Source organism: Sus scrofa, chromosome 11, assembly GCF_054392235.1.
Source record: "Sus scrofa isolate SSC_HxYL_T2T_F1_AM1 chromosome 11, Sscrofa_HxYL_maternal_Yorkshire_Landrace_v2.0, whole genome shotgun sequence".
In the NCBI taxonomy this organism is placed as follows: Eukaryota; Metazoa; Chordata; class Mammalia; order Artiodactyla; family Suidae; genus Sus; species Sus scrofa.
This window is the reverse complement of record NC_139393.1, coordinates 71,700,506-71,719,642: the sequence shown is the minus strand read 5'-3', so window position 1 is coordinate 71,719,642 and position 19,137 is coordinate 71,700,506. Positions and strand designations below refer to the sequence as shown.

Genomic DNA, 19,137 nt, shown 5'->3' with positions numbered 1-19,137 from the left:
CACAAGAACAGAGAAAAGACCACATGAGGACACAGCGAGGAGGCACCATCAGAAGCCAGGGAGAGGGGTCTCTGCAGAAACAAACCTGCCCACACCCTGACCTTGGATCTTCCCAGCCTCCAGAACTGTGAGAGGTGTACGTCTGTTATTTATAAGCCGCCCAGCCCATGGTCTCCCGTGAGAGCAGCCTGGACGGACACAGCCCTGGCAAACTAACACAGGGCCTGACATGAGAATTTCCATACAGCTTTCTCTCTGCCCAACAGCTCGCAACCTCCAGGCAAGGACCTGCCTGCTGTTTTCACGGCCTTGCTTCCTCCTCCCTCCACAGCTTGCTTGGCTTCTACTGTTCCTTCAGCAAAAGAAACTCAACCCTCTTCTCAGAACCAAAAACCCTGCCCAGCCTGCAGGCCCACAGGGCCCTCCCACCACACCCAGTGCACAGGGAACTTTCCAGCTTAAGCTGAAACCTCCTGCTGCCCACGTGGGCCTCTACTCAGCACTCACTGTCCTGTATGGAAACCCCGACACCTTGAGTCTGCTGACCTCTCCCCAGGCATCTGCCTGAATGAGCTCCGAGGGGACACAGATTCCTGAGAGGCAGGAAGGAGGGCTGAGCATCTCAGTCTCTCTCATTCTGCCCCGTGTGGCTCCTCCCCGTCTCCTGGCTCACTGCCCTCCTGTGGAAACTAAGGCCTTTTATGCAACAACACCTGTAAGGGCATCAACTCAGTGCACACAGCAGGGCTGTAATAAATGTAGTCTAAGGGCTCGTTGGCTTTAAAAAGGCACACAACTGTGGAGTTTCCGTTGTGGCTCAGCGGGTTGAGAACCTGCCATAGTCTCTATGAGGAAGCAGGTTTGATCCCTGGCCTCACTCAGTGGCTTAAGGATCTGGCATTGTGCGGATCAGCATTGCTGTGGCTGTAGTGAAAGTCAGCAGTGGGAGCTCTGATTTGACCCCCTAGCCTGGGAAATTTCCATATGCCAGAGGTATGACCGTAAAAACCAAAAACAAAAAAGGTGAAAAAGTACGAAGTTACCAACCTTGGGATAGATGAAGGTGCTACTTTAGCAAAAGCAAGTTAATGAGTTTTCCAAAAAGGCCAGTTTAGATGCCGTAAGAGGCCTGAGTCAGTGTGTTAGGGCACATTATACACAGAAAAGCAGCACAGTTGTTCTACTTCAGGGATGTGGTGGCCAAACAAGAACCACTGACAGCAAATGCCAGAAACAAAAATCAGAGACAGGATTTCAGCCAGACTCCCAATACTTAGTTTCAAATTCAAGTTAACCCTACACTGTGGGTCTAAGTATTAATTCTACTGAGTATCCGTGAAGCAGCGCTAAATGACTGGTCATAATCTGATATGGAATAAACCATTTAAAATCCTAGACTTTATAAGTACTTCGAAACCAATAGAACACTAAGCACAAACCAACAGGGCCTTTCCACAGAAGCCCTATGTCAGTGCTGAAAACTTCACTTTTAATGGGCCTTCAACAAATGATGGAGGAGAAGAACTGGCAGCCAAGCACCAGGCTCCCGAGTCCCACTCTCCCTACAGCATCCCTCTTATTCTTGGGCTCGGGATCTGTCCACAGGGTCTGGTTTTCAGCTGCAAGGAGCAGGGGCACCTGCCATCTGCTCCTCACTCCCTAAAGCATCAACTCCACTGGCCTCCACACACTGGAAGCCCCTTCTGCACTTTCCATCCTGACCTCATCCTTCTGCACAACTTCTCTGCGATGGGTCTACTTAGAGGTGGGGAGGGGAGAGGGACCTCAGGGCAGAAGGAGCTGAGTCTCCTGAAGCACAGAGGCTTTCCTGAGCTCCCTTTCCTGGACCTGCAGGGATCCTGGAAGCAGCAGAAATGACAGGACACAAGAGCAAACTCACTGTTCAAACAGGTGCTTGCTGACTCCTGCATCGACAGCGCTGAGCGGGTCGTCCAGGAGGTAGATGTCCGCGTCCTGATACACGGCTCTAGAAAATGTAGAGAGACGTCAGGAGAAGGACACTTCCCGCTCCTGGGATCCCATCTCTGGATCCTGACAGCGTCCAACATCTCCGCATTCCTTCCCGGAGCCCAGGGAAAGGGCCGGGCTCCTGCTTCCCATGGCGCCCACCTGGGGAGGGGTCCACACGCTCACCTCCTCTAGAGGCCACGGAGGAGGTGGGGGCAGGACGGCCACTGAAACACCCTTTACCTTGCGAGGCTGATTCGGGCTTTCTGCCCTGCGCTCAGCGGGGTTCCCCGGTCTCCAACTGTTAGGTCCCCATCCTCCAAAAGCTGCCAATCCTACACAGAGATAGAAAAGGGAAAAAGGACACGATTTCAAATGTGTTCTCCCCCTGTCATCCTAAACTTTTAGCATCAATTTTTCACACAAGTATTGATCAACATCAGCATGTATACTTCATAGTGACTAAACCTTGAAAAATTAAAAACTCAGGGTTTGAAGACGGCATAATAGAAGGACTGGAGCTCAACTTCTCTCCTAAAAACAACAAAATTCACAACTAAAGACTGAGCACACTTCACCAAAATGGACTGGAAACCTTAAAAAAGATACCCTACTCCAGAAAAAAAAGAGGAGGCCACATCAAGAGGTAGGAGGGGCAATTTCACGATATAAACAACCCCATACCTCCTGGGTGGGAAGCTCCACAGACTGGAAACTAACTGGTTCACAGAGACTCACCTACAGGAGTGAGAGTTCTCAGCCACACATCAAACTCTCACGTGTGGGGATCTGGCACAGGGAAAAAGAGCCCCGGAGCATCTGGCATTGAAGGCCAGTGGGGCTTGTGCACAAGGGCTCCACGGGACTGGGGGAAATGGAGACCCCATTCTTAAAAGGTGCACACAGACTTTCACGTGCACTGAGTCCCAGGGCAAAGCAAAGTCTCCAAGGGAATCTGGGTCAAACCTGACCGCAGTTCTTGGAGGACATCCTGGGAAAACAGGGGGGAAATGTGTCTTGTTGTGAGGGAAGGACATTGAAAGCAAAGCTCTCCGGAATATTCACCAGCTGCCTTTCTCTGGAGGTGGCCATTTTGGGAAAATCTGGCCCCACCCATCAGTCAGTGCTGAGAAGCCCCAGGGCAAACAACAACCCAGGGGGGATCACAGCCCTGCCCCTCAGTAAACAGGCTGCCTAAAGAGCCTCAGGCACACAGCAGCCCCTAATCCCATCCAGAGACTAAGTCCCACCCACCAGAGGGATTAGAATCAGCTCCTCCTACCAGGGGGCAGGCAGCCATCAGGAAGCCTACACCAAGCTCCCATACTGACTTCAGCCACAGGGGGGCAGACATCAGAAGTAAGAGAGGCTACAACTCTTACAATTATCTGTAAGAAGGTCACCACACCAAACACCTATAAAAATGAAAAGACAGAGGACTATAACTCAGATGAGGGAGAAAGGAAAAAACCCCAGAAAAACAGCTAAGCCATGAGGAGACTCTCAGCCTCCAGGAAAAAGACTTTAGACTGTTGATGCTGAAGATGATGCAAGACATTGGAAATAAACTGGAGGCAAAGATGGATAACTTACAGGAAACAATGACCAAAGAGATACAAGATATAAAACTTAAGCAAGAAGAGATGCAAAATACAATAACTGAAATAAAAAATTCACTGGAAGCAGCCAACAGCAGAATATAGGAGGCAGAAGAACCAATAAGCGAGGTGGAGGACAGATTAGTGGAAATTATGGATGCAGAACAGAAAAGAGAAAAAAGATTGAAAACAAATGAAGAGAGTCTCAGAGAAATCTGCGACAATGTGAAGCACACCAACATCCGTATTATAGGGGCGCCAGAAGGATAAGAGAGAGAGAAGGAGACAGAAAAAATATTCCAAGAGATTACAGCCAAAAACTTCCCTAACATGGGGAAGGAACCACTCACTCAAATCCAGGAAGCACAATGAGTACCATACAAAGTAAACCCAAGGAGGAACACCCCAAGACACATATTAATCAAACTGACCAAACTTAAAGACAAACAGAAAATCTTGAAAGCAGCTAGGGAAAAGAAACAAATAACATACAAAGGAACCCCGATAAGGCTATCAGCAGATTTTTCAACAAAAACCTTTCAGGCCAGAAGGGAGTGGCATGATATACTTAACATGATGAAAGGAAAAAACCTCCAACCAAGATTACTCTACCCAGCAAAGCTCTCATTCAAATTAGAAGGAGAAATCAAAACCTTCTCAGATAAGCAAAAGCTGAGAGAATTCAGCAACACTAAACCAGCCTTACAACAATTACTAAAGGAACTTCTCTAGGCAGAAAAGAACAAGAGAAGAAGGAAAGAAAAAAGAGCAGCAAAAACAAATCCAAAGTAATTAACAAAATGGCAATAAGAACATACATATCAATAATTACCTTAAATGTGAATGGACTAAACACCCCAAACAAAGGACATAGACTGGCTGAATGGATACAAAAGCAAGACCCATATATGTGCTGTCTTCAAGAGACCCACTTCACTTCTAGGGACACATACAAATTGAAAGTGAGAGGATGGAAGAAATTATTTCATGCAAACGGGGATCAAAAGAAAGCTGGAGTAGCAATACTCATACCAGACAAAATAGACTTTAAAATGAAGACTACTTTAAGGGACAAAGAAGGACATTACATAATGATCAAAGGATCAATCCAAGAAGATGATATAACAATTTCAAATATCTACACACCTAACACAGGTTCACCACAATATATAAGGCAACTGCTAACAACCTTAAAAGCAGAAATCGACAATAACACAATCATAGTGGGGGACTTTAACACCCCACTTACAGCAATGGACAGATCAACCAGACAGAAAATCAATAAGGAAACACAGGCCCTGAATGACGCATTAAACCAAATGGACTTAATAACTATTTATAGGACATTTCATGCAAAAGCAACAAAATACACATTCTTCTCAAGTGCACATGGAACATTCTCTAAGATTGATCACATCCTGGGCTACAAATCCAACCTTGGTAACTTTAAGAAAATTGAAATCATATCAAACATCTTTTCTGACAACAATGCTATACGACTGGACATCAACAATAAGAAGAAAACTGCAAAAAACATAAACACGTGGAGACTCAACAACATGCTACTCAACAACCAATGGATCACTGAAGAAATCAAAGAGGAAATTAAAAAATACCTAGCAGAAAATGACAACGAAGATACAACACTCCAAAACCTATGGGATGCAGCAAAAGCCGTTCTAAGAGGAAAGTTTATAGCAATACAAGCCCACCTCGGGAAACAAGAAAAAGCCCAAATAAACAAGCTGCTTTATATCTAAAGCACCTTGAGAGAGAAGAACAGAAAAGACCAAAAGTTAGTAGAAGGAAAGAAACCGTCAAGATCAGAGCAGAAATCAATGAAATAGAAACAAAGAAAACCATAGAAAAGATCAATGAAATGAAAAGCTGGTCCTTTGTCAAGATCAACAAAATTGAGAAACCCCTAGCCAGACTTCTCAAGCAAAAAAGAGAGAGAACTCAAATCAATAAAATTAGAAATGAAAAAGGAGAAGTAACAACGGACACCACAGAAACACAAAGGATCATAAGAGACTACTATATGTAACTATACGCCAATAAAATGGAAAACCTAGAAGAAATCGACAAATTCTTAGAAAAGTACAATCTTCCAAGAGTTAACCAAGATGAAATAGAAAAGATGAATGGACCCATCACAAGAACTGAAATTGAAACAGTGATTAAAAAACTTCCAACAAACAAAAGTCCAGGACCAGATGGCTTCACAGGCAAATTCTATCAAACATTTAGAGAAGAGCTAACACTTCTCCTTTGGAAACTATTTCAAAAAATTGCAGAGGAAGGGATACTCCCAAACTCATCCTATGATTCCACTGTCACCCTGGCACCAAAACCAGACAAAGAGTCCAGAAAAAAAGAAAACTACAGGCCAATTTCACTGATGAACATCGATGCAAAAATCCTCAACAAAATCCTAGCAAACCACATCCAACAAGACAGTAAAAGGATTGTACATCATGATCAAATGGGATTTATCCCAGGGATGCAAGCATTCTTCAATATCTGCAAATCCATCAGTGTGATACACCACATGAACAAACTGAAGAATAAAAACCATATGATCCTCTCAATAGACGCGGAAAAGGCCTTTGACAAAATCCAACACCCATTTCTGATAAAAACCCTTCAGAAAGTGGGCATAATGGGAACCTACCTCAACATGAAAAAGGCCATATTCGACAAACCCACAGCGAACATCATTCTCAATGGTGAAAAGCTGAAAGAATTCCAGCTGAGATCAGGAACAAGACAAGGATGTCCGCTCTCGCCACGACTCTTCAACATAGTTCTGGAAGTCCTAGCCACAGCAATCAGAGAAGTAAAAGAAATAAAAGGAATCCAAATTGGAAAGGAAGAAGTAAGACTATCCCTATTTGCAGATGACATGATACTACACCTAGAGAATCCTAAAGACTCTACCAGAAAACTGTTAGAACTTATCCACGAATTTGGCAAAGTCGCAGGATACAAAACCAATACATTGAAATCGATAGCGTTTCTATATACTAACAATGAAAGAGCAGAAAAGGAAATTAGGGAAGCAATCCCGTTTACCATCGCATCCAAAAGAATAAAATAACTAGGAGTACACCTACCTGAAGAAACAAAAGACTTGTACTCTGAAAACTATAAGCCACTGATGAAAGAAATGAAAGATGACACCAACAGGTGGAAAGATATACCATGCTCGTGGATTGGAAGAGTCAATATTATTAAAATGACTATACTACCCAAGGCAATCTACAGATTCAATGCAATCCCTATCAAACTACCAAGGACATTTTTCACAGAACTCAAACAAAATATTCTAAAGTTTGTTTGGAAGCACAAAAGACCCAGAAGAGCCACAGACATCCTGAAAAAGAAAAATGGAGCTGGAGGAATCAGGCTCCCGGACTTCAGACTATACTACAAAGCAACAGTCGTCAAAACCTCATGGTACTGGCACAAAGACAGAAATGTAGATCAGTGGAACAGGATAGAAAGCCCAGAATTAAACCCATGCACCTACAGCCAACTCATCTATGACAAAGGAGGCAAGGATATACAATGGAGAAAGGACAGCTTGTTCAATAAGTGGTGCTGGGAAAACTGGACAGCCACATGGAAAAGAATGAAATGAGAACACTCCCTAACACCATACACAAAAATAAACTCCAAATGGATTAGAGATCTAGATATAAGACCAGACACTATCAAACTCCTAGAGGAAAACATAGGCCAAACACTCTCTGACATAAGACAGCAGATCCACCTCTCAGAGTATTGACAACAAAAACAAAAATAAACAAATGGGACCTAATCAAACTGAAAAGTTTCTGCACAGCAAAGGAAACCCAAAACGACACAAAAAGACAACCCACAGAATGGGAGAAAACCTTTGCAAGTGAATCGACGGACAAGGGATTAATCTCCAAAATTTATCAACACCTCCTGCAGCTCCATACCAAAAAAACAAATAACCCCATCAAAAAATGGGCAGAAGATCTAAACAGACGGTTCTCCAAAGAAGACACACAGATGGCTGAGAAACACATGAAAACATGTTCGACATCACTCATTATCAGAGAGATGCAAATCAAAACCACTCTGAGGTACCACCTTACACCAGCCAGAATGGCCATCATCCAAAAATCTACCAACAATAAGTGCTGGAGAGCGTGTGGAGAAAAAGGAACCCTAGTACACTGTTGGTGGGATTGTAAATGGGTGCACCCACTGTGGAAAGCAGCATGGAGATGCCTCCGAAAACTAAACACAGAACTACCATTTGATCCAGCAATCCCACTCCTGGGCACCTATCCAGAGAAAACCACGACTCGCAAAGACACGTGTACTCCAATGTTCACTGCAGCACTCTTTACAATAGCCAAAACATGGAAACAACCTAAATGTCCATCCACAGAGGAGTGAATCCAGAAGATGTGGTACATATACACCATGGAACATTACTCAGCCATTAAAAGGAATGAAATACCAGCATTCTTAGCAACATGGATGGACCTAGAAACTGTTATGCTAAGTGAAGTCAGCCATACAATGAGACACCAACATCCAATGCTTTCACTTACATGTGGAATCTGAAAAAAGGACAGACTGAACTTCTTTGCCGAACAGATGCTGACTCACAGACATTGAAGAACTTATGGTCTCCGGAGGAGACAGTTTGGGGGGTGGGGGGATGTGCCTAGGCTGTGGGATGGAAATCCTGTGAAATCAGATTGTTATGATCATTATACAACTACAGATGTGATAAATTCATTTGAGTAGTAAAAAAAAAATGAAAAAAAAACTCAGGGTTTTTTGTTTTCATTCTGTAGTTTTTTACAGCATTTATGAATTTGACCACTTTGATAGATATTTAACCATGTCTGACTATATGCATAAATCAGTCATGAGGAATTTAAGTCCCTAGAGTTTCTTCCATGGCGGGAGATGGACAACATGGAAAATTAACACGAGTACAAGCACTAAGCACGTGGAGAAAAAGGAGGCCGGCTTAGGGGGACAGAGAGGAAACGAGGGAGAGTGTGTCTACACTGGGGTCAGGAAGAGCTTGGCTCAGAGGGGGTTTGAGCAGATCTCAGAGGGTGGAGGGGGCTCCCCAGACCTGGAGAGGGTGATCAACACAAAGGAAGGAGCCAGTGCAAAGGCCATGGGGCAGATGCCCAAGGTTTTCCAAGACAAACAAGGACCAGGAGAGCTGGAGCTGCTCCTACGTGAGGGGAGTGAGGGCAGAGAGAGCAGAAGGAGCCCTGGTGTCACACCCAGGAAAGGGGGGGTGGGGAGGATGACATGGCCTGAGGGGTTTAAGGAACCAGTCCTGCCTCTTTGAGGAGTGGAGAGATGGCGTCACACTCCAGACACATCTCGAAGGTGGCGTCTGTGAGACCTGCTGACGGGCGGGTGTGGGTTGCAGGAGAAGAGGAGGCCTGTGCTGTGGGGGGGTGAGGAAGGGGAAGGATGGGGTCCCACTTACTGAGCTGGGGAAGACAGTGGATGCAGGTTTGGGAGACTTTGGTCGTAGACAAGCTGTGATGACCTCTAGGTAACATCACCATGCAGCTGGATGTGCAAGTGTGAAGGTCTGTGCTAGAGGCACCAGTGTGAGGGCTGGTGACACAGGCTGGTGAAGGCACAGGCTTATTTTATCAGGGAATGGGTGTGGCTTAAACTGGCCATTTTGCTGATTCAGCCTCAGCTTCCCACTTTCAAAGAGGGGACAACACCTGTCCTGTGTCTTCAAGCAAGTAACAGAGTGACAGACAAGATCTGGACAAGAAATGGGGGTAGAAAGAGCAGGCTGGGCAGGAAAATCCAGAGGGAAAGACAGAGTGAGCTCGAGGGACAATGAGCAGACCAGCTGGTCTAAGTGGGTGCTTGTCCATGGGAACAGGAAGATCTCAGAGCGAGAAAGATAAGAAGTTGTGACTTGAGGATCTGGGAATCTATCAGACGTTATATCTGAATAAGATTAAGGAAGTATACAGGCGTTCCTATCATAGCTCAGTGGGTTATCAATGCGACTAGTATCCATGGGGACTCAGGTTTGATCTCTGGCCTCTCTCAGTGAGTTTTAAGGATCTGGCATTACTGTGAACAGCTGTGGTAAAGGTCGCAGATGTGGCTCAGATCCCGCATTGCTGTGGCTGTGGTGTAGGCCGGCAGCTGTAGCTCTGAATTTACCCCTAGCCTGGGAACCTCCATATACTGCAGGTGTGGCCATAAAAAGCAAACTTAATATATATAGCAGGAGTTCCCACTGTGGACAGTTGGTTAAGCATCCAGAGCTGCTGAAGCTGTGACTCCAGCTCAGATCTGATCACTGACCTAGGACCTTCCATATGCCGCAGGGTATCCAAAAAAGAAAGAAGAAGGGAGGCAGAGCAAGACGGCAGAAGAGTAAGAGGTCACGCTCACCCTCTCCCACGACACCATCAAAAAAACACGTCTACACATAAAACGACTGGCACAGAACATCAACTGAATGCTGGCAGAAGAACTTAAACCTCCAAAAAGGGCAAGAAACTCTTGACATAACTGGGTAGAACAAAAGAAAAAAAGAGAGAGAGAGAAAAGGAATCAGGACAGGACTAGCACTCCCAAGAGGGAGCTGTGAAAGACAAAGGGAACCCACACCCTGAGAAGCCATCTAACCAATGGGAAGATCAGCTGAGTCAGAGGGAACTCTAAGATGCCGGAAAAAAGTACAGCAGCAGGGCTGAGAACTAAAAAGCAGAGTGAAGAGACACATGCACCCGCATGTTCATTGCAGCCCTATTCACAATAGGCAGGACATGGAAACAAGCCAAATGTCCATCGACAGATGATTGGATTCGGAAGATGTGGTATATATACACAATGGAATTCTACTCAGCCATAAAAAAGGATGACATAATGCCATTTGCAGCAACATGGATGGAACTAGAGAATCTCATCCTGAGTGAAATGAGCCAGAAAGACAAAGACAAATACCATATGATATCACTTATAACTGGAATCTAATATCCAGCACAAATGAACATCTCCTCAGAAAAGAAAATCATGGACTTGGAGAAGAGACTTGTGGTTGCCTGATGGGAGGGGGAGGGAGTGGGAGGGATCGGGAGCTTGGGCTTATCAGACACAACCTAGAATAGATTTATAAGGAGATCCTGCTGAATAGCATTGAGAACTATGTCTAGATACTCATGTTGCAACAGAAGAAAGGGTGGGGGAAAAAACTGTAACTGCAATGTATACATCTAAGGATGACCTGACCCCCTTGCTGTACAGTGGGAAAATAATAAAAAATAAAATAAAAAATAAAAAAATAATAAAAAAAAATAAAAAGCAGAGTGAGAGACGCACAAACCATCTAAACCACTGGCACAGACACCACAGCCTGAGATGCTCAGGTGGGGGCTGGGTGCTGAGACTTAGGCTCTGGAGGTCATTCCCAGGGAGTGGGCTGGGGTTGGTGGTATGAGGACAGCCTGAGGGGCTAAGGAGCAGTGTGCCATGTGCGGGGGAGGGGAAAGCCATGTCAGAGGGAACCCAGGAGAGGCAAAGTGCCACTGCTGGGGAGGGCGAGAGGAGGAGGGGCGGACACCATAGGAAACTCCCTACAACGGAGTATGCACATGACCACAGGCCCACAGAGGGTGGGGTAGCTCTGGCACAGGATATGGGAGGCGAGATGCCTCTTGCTCATTTAGGGAAGATTGGGTGCTCCTTGTGCAGGCTACAGGTGGCCGACCACCTCTTGTGTGGGCTGAGGGCATCAGGGAGCTAAGTGCAACATGGTGCCTCCTGCATGATCTACAGGTGGCAGGGACAGACCACAGCGGTCGTCTCAGAGGCCAGAGGGAGGTGTGGCTTGCCACCACTGGGGGCCTGTGAGTGGGCTCCACCTGCGACCCCAGTCACCTCAGGGGTTGGCAAAAAGAAAAAAAAAAAATAGGGCACTGCACTTAAGCACCATACACTGTTGCTCTCACTCCCCTGGGAACACACCCACCCTGCAGCTGCCACTGCCAAATGCTCTGGGCAGCGCCCAGACACTTGGTCACTGTCCGTTCCCAAGACCCTACAACTAGGAGCAACTGGTGCAGCACCACCTTCGTTGGCTAAGTGGGGCAGGGTGCTTCTTGCATTGTCTGCAGGCGGTAGGGGCAAACCACAGCAGTCATCCCTGATTCCAGAGGTGGGCGTGGCCCACCACCACTGGGAATCCCTGAACAAAAATCACTTGCAGCCCCAACCACCTCAGATGGCACCACAGAGAAAGACATTGTGATAGAACACCACCTGTTGTTGCTCTCACTACCCTGGGAGCACACCCACCCCGCTGCTGCCAAACACTGGGCAGTGCCCAGTGCTTGATCACTGTTCCTTCACTGGAACCTACAACTAGGAGCAGCTTGTGCAGCACCGCCTGTGGGGGCTAAGCAGGACGAGTTGCTTCTGGCATGGTCTACAGGAGGTGGGGTCAAATCACTGCAATTATCTCTGGCTCCAGATGTGGGAGTGGCTCGCCACCAGTAGGGGTCTGTGAACAGACACCACTTGCAGCCCCATTCACCTCAAGGGCACCACAGAGGAGGGTACTGTCACTGAACACCATCTGTTGGTGCACTTGAACCCCTGGGAACACACCCACCCTGCTGCTGCCACTGCCAAACGTTCCGGACAGTACCCACACGCCTGATATCTGTCACTTCCCAGGATCTTGCAAGTAGGAGCAGCCTGTACAGCACCTCCTATCTGGGCTAAGTGAGAAGGGTTGCTTCATGCAAGGTATACCGGTGCTGGGGGCAAACCACCGCTGTTATCACTGACTCCAGAGATGGTCATGGGCCACTCCCACTGAGGTCCCTGAACAGGCACCACCTGTGGTTCCAATCACCTCAGAGGAAGGCACTGTAATCAAACACAAGCTATTATTGCTCTCACTCCCCGGGAACTCACACGCCCTGCTGCTGCTAATGCCAAATGCTCTGGTCACCTTGAAGATCAGTCTAGATCTTATTACCACTTCCCAGAGCCCTGCAACTAGGAGGAGCCTGTACCATCTTCCTGAAGGTCCTTGCTGCTGTTGAGAGCCCAATGACCAAGGCACTGACGGCTGGCCCTACCATTGCCTCCTTTCCCCTGAAAACACAATGAGCTACTTACTGCAGGAAGCAGGCAGAAAAGTCTTAGCAGAGGTCAAAGCACAGAAGTTGTTGAGTGACAAAAAGCATCAAGAATACAGGGAGGAACCATTGGGGAAATTTTTATTTTTCAGAGCAAGAAGACCAAAGATGGAAGTAGCCCATTGCTTAAAGTACACTGGAAACTTTACAAGTGATGGTGAGATGCCAGAATGGCTCAGGGACTGTTTGTTTCTGTCTAGTACAGAAAGGGGAAGGATCTCAATCTGGAGGAGAGCTGGCAGAACACAGGAGGAGAGAGAGGGCTGCCTGAGGGGGCAGAGGCGTAGATAACTCTTCTTCACTTCAGTGAGCTCAATCTCTCCAGGCTCAGACAAACCCTCCCTTGGAGCAGCAGGCATTTACATACAGGGTCTCAAAGCTGCTGTTGGAAACTTCTAAGAAATCAGGGAAAGGAGAGAGGTGCCAAAAGAGCAGAAGAGTATATTTTATTCCAATTTTCAAAACAGGTTGGATTCTATATATGAATAATCCATTACAAAACTTTCCTTAAAAAAGACACATGCACCCGCATGTTCACTGCAGCACTATTCACAATAGCCAAGACATGGAAACAACCCAAATGTCTGACAAATGATTGGATTAGGAAGATGTGGCATATATACCCAATGGAATACTACTCAGCCATAAAAAAATAGTGCCACATGCAGCAACATGGATGGAACTAGAGACTCTCATCCTGAGTGAAGTAAGTCAGAAAGAGAAAGACAGGAGTTCCCATCGTGGCTCAAACGATGAGGTTGCTGGTTCCATCCCTGGCCTCACTCAGTGGATTAAGGATCTAGCATTGCCATGAGCTGTGGTGTAGGTCGTAGACTCGGCTCGGATCCCGGACTGCTGTGGCTCTGGCATAGGCCAGCAGCAACAGCTCCGATTAGACACCTAGCCTGGGAACCTCCATGTGCCACGGGTGCAGCCCTAGAAAAGACAAAAAGACAAAAAAAAAAAAAAAAAAAAAAGAAAGAAAGAAAGAAAGAAAGACAGACAGACAGACAGACAGACAAATACCATATGGTATCACTTATATCTGGAATCTAATATAAGGCACAAATGAACATTTCCACAGAAAAGAAAATCATGGACTTACAGAATAGACTTACAGTTGCCAAGAGGGAGGGGGAGGAAGTGGAGTGGTTGGGGAGCTTGGGGTTAATAGATGCAAACTATTGCCTTTAGAATGGATTAGCAATGAGATCCTGCTGCGCAGCACTGGGAACTATGTCTAGGCACTTATGATGGAGGATGATGATGTGTGAAAATAGAATGTGTACATGTATGTGTAACTGGGTCACCATGCTGTACAGTAGAAAAAAACTGTATTGGGGAAATAACTATTAAAATAATAGAAATAATAATAGTTTAAAAAATATATAAAAATAAAAACTTTTTTCTCCTTTGGGAAAAAAAACAAACACTGAGCATCCTGGGAACAACAGCCTGCTAACACCAAAAAAAGAGACAGCAAATATTCATACTCCCACACCAAAAATAAATAGTAACCCTCCCAAAAATACAAAGGGGGTAACTTTGCATAGAAATAGCCTTACAAGAGTAGAATTTGGCTTCCCCAAACTCACAGAAAAAGAAAAACACAAGCATGATGAAGAAGATCAGAAACCATTCCCAGTTAAAGGAACTGGAGAATTCACCTAAAGCAGTCAACAATGAAACAGACCCCTGCAGTCTGGCAGACACTGAGTTCAAAAGGGAGATAGTGAAAATACTGAAGTAATTAAGCGAGGATATGAACAGTAATGCAGATTCCTTTAGAAAGGAACTAGAAAATGTAAGGGGGAGCCAAGAAGCAATGGAAAATTCATTTGCAGAGATACAAACTGAGTTAAAGGCAATAAAGACCAGAATGAATAACAGAGGAATGAATTTGTGCCCTGGAAGATAGAATAATGGAAATCACCCAATCAGGACAGCAGACAGAAAACAAAATGAAAAAAACATGGAAGCAATATAAGAGATCTATGGGATAATATAACGTGGGCCAAATCTACACATAATAGGAATTCCTGAAGGAAAAGAAAAAGAAAAGGCGATTGAAAATGCATTTGAAATTTGCAGCAACATGGATGGAACTAGAGAATCTCATACTGAGTGAAATGAGCCAGAAAGACAAAGACAAATACCACATGATATCTCTTATAACTGGAATCTAATATCCAGCACAAATGAACATCTCCTCAGAAAAGAAAATCATGGACTTTGAAAATAGACTTGTGGCTGCCCGATGGGAGAGGGAGGGAGTGGAAGGGATCGGGAGCTTGGGGTTATCAGATACAACTTGGAATAGATTTCCAAGGAGATCCTGCTGAGTAGCATCGAGAACTAGGTCTAGATACTCATATTGCAACAGAACAAAGGGTGCGGGAAAAAATGTATACATGTAAGGATAACTTGATCCCCTTGCTGTACAGTGGGAAAAAAAAAATGTTCACCTAAACAAACAAACAAACAAACAAACACTCCCTACAAATAAAAGTCCAGGACAAGATGGCTTCACAGGTGAATTCTACCAAACATACAAAGAGGAACTTATACCCATCCTCCTTAAACTTTTTCAAAAGGTTGAAGAAGGAGGAACACTCCCAAACACATTCGATGATGCCACCATCACCCTAATTCCAAAGCCAGACAAAGATACCACCAAAAAAGAAAACCATAGGCTAATATCTTTGATGAATATAGATGCAAAAATTCTCAACAAAGTTTTAGCCAATCGAATAGAACAACAAATAAAAAAGATCGTACACCACAACTAGGTGGGATTCATCCCAGGTGCACAAGAATGGTTCAACATATGCAAATCAATCAACGTCATACACCGCACTAACAAAAGAAAAGTCAAAAACCACATGATCATCTCAAAAGATGCACAAAAAGCATTTGACAAAGTCCAACATCCATTCATGATCAAAATTCTTACCAAAGTGGGTATAGAGGGAACATACCTTAACATAATCTAAGCCATTTAATCAAACCCACAGCAAATATAATACTCAATGGAGAAAAGCTGAAAGCCTTCCCACCAATATCCGGAACAAGACAAGGATGTCCACTCTCGCCACTGTTATTCAACACAGTACTGGAAGTCCCAGCCACAGAAATCAGATAAACAAAAGAAATAAAAGGCATCCAAACAGGAAGAGAAGAGGTAAAACTGTCACTGGATGCAGATGACATGATACTATACATAGAAAACCCTAAGGACTCAACCCAAAAACTTCTTGAGCTGATCAACAAATTCAGCAAAGTAGCAAGATACAAGATTAACATTCAGAAATCAGTCGCATTTCTGTATACTAACAATGAAATATTAGAAAAGGAATACAAAAATACAATACTTTTTAAGATTGTACCCCAAAAAATCAAATACCTTGGAATATACCTACCAAGGAGGTAAAAGACTTATATGCTGAGAACTATAAAACATTAATCAAGGAAATTAAAGAAGATGTAAAGAAATGGAAAGATATTCCATGTCCCTGGATTGGGAAAAATTAATACCATAAAAATGGCCATACTACCTAAAGCAATCTACAGATTCAATACAATCCCTATCAAATTACCCATGACATTTTTCACAGAACAAGAACAAACAATCCAAACATTTATATGGAACCACCAAAGACCCAGAATTGACAAAGCATTTCTGAGGAACAAAAACCAAACAAGAGGCATAACTCTCCCAGACTTTAGGCAGTATTACATAGCCACAGTCATCAAGACAGTGTGGTACTGGTACCAAAACAGACAGACCGACCAATGGAATAGAATAGAGAACCCAGAAACCTACAGTCAATTAATCTTTGACAAAGGAGGCAAGAACATAAAATGGGAAAAAGACAGTCTTTTCAGCAAGTTTTGCTGGGAAACCTGGACAGCTGCATGCAAATCAATGAAACTAGAACACACCCTCACACCATGCACAAAAATAAACTCAAAATGGCTGAAAGACTTAAATATAAGACAAGACATCATCAAACTCCTGGAAGAGGACATAGGCCAAACATTCTCTGACATCAACCTTACAAATGTTTTCTATGGTCAGTCTCACAAAGCAACAGAAATAAAAGCAAAAATAAACCAATGGGACCTAATCAAATTAACAAGCTCTTGCACAGCAAAGGAAACCAAGAAAACAAAAAGACAATTTTCAGAATGGGAGAAAACAGTTTCAAATGATGCAACTGACAAGGGCTTAATTTCTAAAATATACAATCAACTTATACAACTCAACAGCAAACAAGCCAACAACCCAATGGAAAAATGGGCAAAAGACCTGAACAGACATTTCTCCAAGAAGATATACAGATGGCCAACAAGCACATGAAAAAATGATCAACATCCCTGATTACGAGAGAAATGCAAACCAAAACTACTATGAGATACCACCTCACACCAGTCAGAATGGCCATCATTAACAAGACCACAAATAGCAAATGCTGGAGAGGGTGTGGAGAAAACAGAACCCTCATGCACTGTTGCTGGGAATGTAAGCTGGTACAACCACTATGGAAAACAGTATGGATGTACCTTAGAAAACTATACATAGAACTACCATATGACCCAGCAATCCCACTCCTGGGCATATATCCAGAGAAAACTTTCCTTAGAAAAGACACATGCACCCCGCATGTTCACTGCAGCACTATTCACAATAGCCAAGACATGGAAACAACCCAAATGTCCATCAACAGAGGACTGGATTAGGAAGATGTGGTATATATACACAATGGAATACTACTCAGCCATAAAAAGAATGACATAATGTCATTTGCAGCAACATGAATGGAACTAGAGACTGTCACACTGAGTGAAATAGGTCAGAAAGGGAAAGACAAATACCATAAGTTATTACTTTTATCTGGATTCTAATACACAGCACAAAGGAAACCACCTACAGACAAGAAAATCATGGACTTGGAGAATAGACTTGTGGTTGCCGAGGGGGAGGGAGCAGGACGGATTGGGAATTTGGGGTTAATAGATGCAAACTACTGCTTTTGGAATGGATTAGCAATGAGATTCTGCTGTGTAGCACTGGGAACTATGTCTATTCACTTACGATAGAGCATGATAATGGGAGGAAAAAGAATGTATACATGTATGTGTAACTGGGTCACCATGCTGTACAGCCGGAAAAAAAATTGTATTGGGGAAATAACAATAAAAAGAAAAACGAAGAAGTAAAGAAGAAGGAGAGGGGGAAGAGGAGGAGGAAGAAGTAGTAGTAGTAAACAGACAAATCAGAGTATCTGGGGAAAAAAAGAAAAGATGAGAAAAACCCCCAAAATGGCAATAGAACAGTCAGGTTTAAGTTGCACAGTATTATATTAGAAACATTTACTTAGATTGCCTGTAATTACCTCTAGACACTCCCAGCACAAACCCCACAGGCATCAACCTAGGATATACAGCAATAGTTTTCTGTAGATGAAGCCCTCATTTCTTCATCTTTGCTTTAGTAAATTTGGGAAGAAAGCAAGTGGCACTCTGGGGTCTCTGTGATAAACAAGTCCTTTGATCTCCCTAAGTCTCATTTTTCTCTTCTACAGACTTCATTAGAAAAACAAGAAGCACTAAACTCAAGAAAAGAGGCAAGCATATGAACAGACATAATTAATTGTAACTTCCTACTAGTGGCTGATATTTATTTTCTCATCAAACTAACAGACCCCATTCAAGTGTGAATCACAATATGCAAAGCATGAGACCACAAGAAGAAAGAGACTGTCTCCATCATCACCCACCCTGAGGGCCACAAAGACACACAGGCTCCCTGCAAACTCTAAGCTTAAAGGTGGGGCATCAAACGAAAGGCAGCAATTGCACTGTCATGAAAATTCATCATTATTTCACCTTCATTCGTTATTAGCTCAGAAGTCAATACCATCTCTGGCTCTTGGTTTTCATGACTCTTTTTTGTTGTTGTTTTGTGTGTGTATGTGTGTGTCTTTTTTTAGGGCCGTACCCACAGCATATGGAGGTTCCCAGACTAGGGGTCTAATCAGAGCTGTAGCCGCCAACCTATGCCACGGCCACAGCAATGCCAGATCCAAGCCGCGTCTGTGACCTACACCACAGCTCAGGGGAACACCAGATCCCCAACTCACTGATCGAGGCCAGGGATTTGAACCCTTAACATCATAGTTCCTAGTCAGATTCGTTTTCACTGCGCCACGATGGGAACTCCTCATGAATCCTTTTAAGAGGGATTCCTAGCCACACACACACACACACACACACACACACACACACACACACTTGGCCTCCACTTTACTGTTGACAGTCCCTGCCAACTGTTCTTAGTTTTCATGCTTTGCTTGTCTTGTTGTTTTGGCTTC

At 44.2% G+C, this 19,137-nt stretch overlaps 1 protein-coding gene across 12 annotated transcripts in view; it reads right to left on the bottom strand.

Annotated features, from left to right (window-relative positions):
• Positions 1-19,137, bottom strand: part of LOC110258728 (ATP-binding cassette sub-family C member 4) — a 208,159-nt gene that overhangs the window by 117,768 nt on the left and 71,254 nt on the right. For all 12 annotated transcript variants that reach the window (XR_014819744.1, XR_014819742.1, XR_014819748.1 and 9 more), the window contains 2 exons: positions 2,212-2,303; positions 1,901-1,987 (listed from right to left, as the gene is read on the bottom strand). Coding sequence is in view for 4 of the 12 variants with exons in the window: in XM_084982122.1 (XP_084838248.1) it covers positions 1,901-1,987; positions 2,212-2,303 (179 nt within the window). In the remaining 8 variants the exon portion in view is untranslated. The remainder of the gene's footprint in view (positions 1-1,900; positions 1,988-2,211; positions 2,304-19,137) is intronic.